The 5,605-nt window shown below is 44.5% G+C and overlaps 1 protein-coding gene across 2 annotated transcripts in view; it reads right to left on the bottom strand.

The window, feature by feature from the left end:
• Positions 1-358: 358 nt before the first annotated feature.
• TPM4 (tropomyosin 4) overlaps positions 359-5,605 on the bottom strand; it is an 11,795-nt gene continuing 6,548 nt past the window's right edge. For both annotated transcript variants that reach the window (XM_014952859.1, XM_014952860.1), the window contains 7 exons: positions 3,716-3,849; positions 2,807-2,924; positions 2,423-2,493; positions 2,138-2,213; positions 1,500-1,562; positions 1,334-1,403; positions 359-591 (listed from right to left, as the gene is read on the bottom strand). In XM_014952859.1, coding sequence (XP_014808345.1) covers positions 509-591; positions 1,334-1,403; positions 1,500-1,562; positions 2,138-2,213; positions 2,423-2,493; positions 2,807-2,924; positions 3,716-3,849 — 615 coding nt within the window. In that variant the 3' untranslated portion in view covers positions 359-508. The remainder of the gene's footprint in view (positions 592-1,333; positions 1,404-1,499; positions 1,563-2,137; positions 2,214-2,422; positions 2,494-2,806; positions 2,925-3,715; positions 3,850-5,605) is intronic.

The raw sequence follows: 5,605 nt of genomic DNA, 5'->3' as shown, positions 1-5,605 counted from the left end.
CTCTTTGGCTTGAGCGAGTTTTTCTGGTGAGAAAGAAGAGACAAAAACACAACACCCCGATACTTAAACTTCATGATCTTCCAGCTTTTCTCCCCAAATAAACCCCCCCATCGCTTACCTTCCTGCGCAAGACAAGTCTAGGATTGCATCCGTAAAAAAAAAGTCCATTTTTTTTTCTAATTGCTCTAATTTAGTAAGGTTTTGGGACACGTCGTGCCAAACGTGACAGATTTATACTTTGATTTCACATGTAACCAACAGGACACATCCATCCGAGTTCCTACTGTCCTCAGAGCCCTTATTTTGGGTGAAGAGCGGTGTATTTTAGCTGAGTGCTAAGGAAATAAAGCCCGAAAGCTGAAAGGCAGAGAGAAACTTGTTTTTATTGAGCTCAGTTCTTACAGAGGAGCTTGAGGGATTGGCCGGTGGAAGGAGGACGGAAGTGACAGGTTTTACAGGCAAGGAAAGCTGAAGAGCTGCAGGGAGTGAGGGCGGCCCCCGGCGCCGCTCACAGAGAGGTCATGTCATTGAGAGCATGGTCAAGCTCCTCGCTGATGGCTTTGTACTTCAGCTTCTGAGCATAGAGCTCGTCTGTCCATCCCCGGGGCAGAAATGCAGAAAAACAGTCCAGAGGCAGAGGCGCAGAGCGGGAGAGCCGGAGAGAGGCAGAGGGCAGCAGGCAGAGCAGATGGGGCAGGGGAGAAGAGAAAAGAGACAAGATGCACAGTTGAGTATCAGCACAAAAGCAACAAATCCCCACAGGGGCCAGGTCAGAGCCTTCATCTACATTTCCTTTTTTACATCTCACTATATTATTCTGTCCATCCCCGGGGCAGAAATGCAGAAAAACAGTCCAGAGGCAGAGGCGCAGAGCGGGAGAGCCGGAGAGAGGCAGAGGGCAGCAGGCAGAGCAGATGGGGCAGGGGAGAAGAGAAAAGAGACAAGATGCACAGTTGAGTATCGGCACGAAAACAACAAATCCCCACATGGGCCGGGTCAGAACCTTCATCTACATTTCCTTTTTTTAAATCTCACTATGTTACTTTTCAGTAATCGCATTACGCAGGGTTATCGTCCTGTTAGAAACACCCCTCGAGGCCGTGTGTCTGTGAGTTGGCCAAAATCAGGTTATTGTTACCAATTTTTTTGAAAGAGAACCTCTTGCAGGAGAATTCCCTCCGTCCAGGAGGTGCCACGTGGGACAGACGTGTCAATGCTCCCGATGGGCACTTCTGTCCTGTCCCAGTAACACCTGGCACCCACTCCTGGAGTTTTGTTTTCTGATTTGAAATGGACCACACATCTAAATAAAACCACTCGTGTAATTTCATACCTTCCAGGTCATCGATAGACTTTTCCAGTTTGGCAACTGTTCTCTCCGCAAACTCGGCGCGAGTTTCAGCCTAAAAAGAAAATGAAATAGAGTTAAGTGGATGCTGTTAAAACAAACAAACAAAAAAAAAGATGCCAAAAGACAGCGTGGGGGTGGATAAACTCACTTCTTTAAGCTTGTCTGAGAGAATCTTGATTTCTTCTTCGTATTTATCTTCTTTTTCCGAGTACTGTGAAAACAATAAACACTCTTTAAGGGAAGCTGTAGCGACAAGAATAGATGTTTATGAAACCGTGACCTATTTATAACCACTTTTCCTTTTACTGCAGCTGCAAAGACCCTTTCCATCCGTTTCTCCTCCTCCCCAAGACATTTCAGACTCTGGTTCATAAACCACCATTTTAAGACTGGGGACGTCCAGGTTCTTCCATGCCTCATCCTGGACCTTAACGGGCTTCAGCAGAAACCAGCAGAATGGGCAAGAGAACAGGAATCTGTCCACACCAGTTCAGACTAGCCAGAAACAACTCTTTAACAAAACCAAGGTTTTTAACACTTTTGACTGTTAAACTGCAAAACCCACAAAAAGAGCCAAATCAGCACCATACTGGTGTGGGAAGCAGAGATTTAGGGTCTGGTTTGATGATTATCAGATAACTAACAAGGGTGTGGGCAGAACGGGCTCAGCGTTCTGAGCAGCCTCTGTTGAACAGGCAGTCACTTTCACTTTCATTGTAATTCTGGGTTATTTCTATGGACTTTCATTACAAGTTTTGACTTTGCCCCTATCCGGAAAGAACCAACCTTTTCAGATTGAGCTTCCAAAGATTTCAGGTTGTTAGTGACGTTCTTTAACTCCTCTTCAAGGTCACTACATTTACTACAGGAAAAAAAATAAATGTATAAATTACTGCTGTCCCTGTTATAACTTAACTTAATCTTCAAGAAATCTAAAAATACAAGCGATGAAGTAATTATAAAGTCTGAAAGGAGTAAATTGGATACATAGGGTACAAAAAAGCTTTGCTACAAATACAGCTTTGACCTTCACTGAGTTCTGAACTCTGCTGTGTATCTGCTGTTACTCACACTTCGGACACCTCCGCGCGCTCCTCAGCTCTTTCCAGTTCACCCTCCAAAATAACCAGTTTACGGGCAACCTGTGGAGAGACAAGAGCTGTCTGTAATTTCTCAGACGTTTCTCTCAAAGCACTTAGCTCCTGATTTCCTCCTGAATTACCAAATTAGATTAAAACATATGTGTACAGACGGGACAGACTTTTCCCCCAAATAAGTTAGATTTTGCAGTGTTCTTAGTACTAAATACCTATATGCTGCTAAAATCACTATTGAAATTGCTCCTTTTTGGGAACGTTCCAGGTCGAACCACCGTACAAAGACTGACTAAACTGCAGAGTAACAAAGCTGGTCCCAGTTCTCCCGTACGTTTACCCATTTCCTCATCCCTTTTACCTCTTCGTATTTGCGGTCAGCTTCTTCAGCGATGTGCTTCGCCTCCTTCAGTTGCATTTCCTGAATTTCCATTTTCTCTTCATCTTTCATTGCTCTGTTCTCGATAACCTTCATTCCTCTGCAGAAGTCAAAGCCAAGTGTGTTGAAGGCAGAAGCATTTTAGCATTTTTATCTCAAATGTGCCAAAGTGGAATTCAGTATTTGTAACCAGAAAGTGGCTCGTTAGGACCGTATTATCACGTTCCTCGAGGCTAACAGAAATTACTCAGTTAAGCTTATAAAAAAGGTACCTCTAGTTTGGGGTCTCTGGCCTGCAATGCACATTGGCATATGCAGACACTAAATTGTACAGGGATATTTAGGGATATTTTAGGATATTAGTCTTATCCAGGAACAGGGCTACAAAGATGATGAGGGGCCTGGAGCATCTCTCTGATGAGGAAAGGCTGAGGGACTTGGGTCTTTTTAGTCTAGAGAAGAGAAGGCTGAGGGGGGATCTGATCAACACCTATAAATACTGAAAGGGTGGGTGTCAGGAGGATGGGGCCAGGCTTTTCTCAGTGGTGCCCAGGGACAGGACAAGAGGTAATGGGAACAAACCTGAACATGGAAGTTCCACCTAAACATGAGGAGGAACTTCTTTCCTGTGAGGGTGTCAGAGCCCTGGCAGAGGCTGCCCAGAGAGGTGGTGGAGTCTCCTTCTCTGGAGACATTCAAAACCCACCTGGACACATTCCTGTTCAACCCACTCTAGGTGGACCTGCTTTGGCAGGGGGTTGGACTGCATGATCTCCAGAAGCCCCTTCCAGCCCCATATCATTCTGTGATTTTATTCATATATATTCCATTTTTTACCAAAAAAAAAATTTAAAAAAAAAAAAAGAGAAAGAGGAAATGAAGGAAACATACCTCTCGCTCTCATCCGCCGCTTTCTCGGCCTCCTCCAGTTTCTGCAGGGCTGTGGCCAACCGTTCCTGGGCACGATCCAGCTCCTCTTCCACGAGCTGGATCCGTCTGTTCAGCGCTGCCACCTCGCCTTCGGCCTGTATGGAACAAACAGACGTGGGTCATGCCCAGCCCGGTGCAGCCGACACACTCTCAGCTGGTCACTTCCCTTAAAACCACAAAGGCTTCTCCTCCCTACGTGTGGGGAAACTCTAGGAACCTCTCTCTCTGCTTTTTGTTTGCTTAAACTACGGCATCTCAGGAATTTCAGGGTATGGTGTGTGTGCTTCTCCTTTCTTTCTTTTTTAATGGTACTTATCATTCCTGCCACACAACGGATCCGGCAGGGATTGCCAACGGAGAAATATTTTCAGATCACTTCTCGGGGCTGGGACTACCCATAGGATTTTACAGTTAAAAACTGAACTGTTTCCGTAAGGACTCATCCAAAAAAACTTCACAGTTGGTTTCTCTGTTGTTGGTTTCATCACAGATTGCAGCAATATCCTGTCAGAGCTCACTGCTGAAGTTAAAGCTATTTCATTATCCATTACGGGCTCTTTAGCCCTCAAATGCAATCTAATCTTTCTGCGCTCAGCTGGGCAGAGTCAGTCCTTTTTGTAACTTAAATAGGGCAAAATTGGATACTTTCTTACACTAAGTTCACTTTCCTTGTTCATTGTTTCCTGTGGTACTTAAGGGATTAGGCAGAAAGCATTTCTTAATAATAAGGTCTGTTTATAGATTATTGAATAAACTGCACAGTAATTGGAAACACTATTAATGTTTAAAAAACAGACTAGATAATAAACGGAGAGGTTGTTGGGAGAAATGCTCACATCCAGACAATATGAGCCAATTGGGTGTCCGTAAATACACCATTTTTATTAAGATATGGCTTCTTTAGTTGTTATTTGAAGGACAATAAAACCCTACTTTAATAACTACACACTTAATAGTCCCCAAGTCTGAGCATGATTGCTATAGATAAGAGTAACTTTTTTAAAAAAAAAAACAACCCACTTTTATGGGCTATATTGTTTTATGCTTTGTGTTAAACACTCTGAAAAAAGTATTTGTTTTGCTGCAGCTTTGCGAATTTGGTTACTGACCGCTCCCCTAAGCTGGAGGAAGTGGTTTCCATTCATAGCTGAACCATCTTGGAAAGGATTTCAGTGACTGATCCAAATGGAAGTTGACCCAGGATTCCTCTGGTCATAAATTATCCTGCATTTCATTTGTTTTCTACCCAGTGCTGTGTGTTTAAAACTTTCTCGATTTACATCGAGGCATCAATCACGTTAGAAAACTGGCATCTGTTACGTGGCGGTTTGCGACTCCTTCCACTAGACAGGCCACTTTTAAGTCATATTTTAATTAAGCAAGATTCCAAAGCTATGGAGACGGGGCCACTGGGAAGCTGGAGTTAGGCTGGCTCCACCTCTCCCAGCAGCAGCCCGCAGTCCTTATACGGTAAAACTAACTCGCTGACATGTGATAAAATAGCAGGAAGATGCCGGGAAGGCTGATCACACACAAATCTTAAGTGAAACCAGCTGTCCAGCCCCGGGAGAACCGCACACTAGTGGAGAGTTCTGATTTCTCTGTGAAAAACCAGGAGGGAAAGTTATTTTCCAGCAGTTCGGACATTTCCCAGCTGTGCTGGAGCCAGCGGTGCGGCGCCGAGAGGCGGGAACTCCCCGCTCCTTGTCATGCTAATGCTTTTTCCTAATTAAACAGCCATTTCCTACTCGACTCGTAACCGCTTCCCGATGCCGATCGGTGCTCGCAAGGCTTGCTTTTTTTTTTTTTTTTTTTGGGAGGAAAACGGCCCCAAAAGGCCGAAAAAGACGG

This window comes from Calidris pugnax, unplaced genomic scaffold (genome assembly GCF_001431845.1).
Source record: "Calidris pugnax isolate Ruff unplaced genomic scaffold, ASM143184v1 scaffold199, whole genome shotgun sequence".
In the NCBI taxonomy this organism is placed as follows: domain Eukaryota; kingdom Metazoa; phylum Chordata; class Aves; order Charadriiformes; family Scolopacidae; genus Calidris; species Calidris pugnax.
Note: the sequence above shows the minus strand (reverse complement) of the source record. Positions and strands in the feature narration are given on the sequence as shown.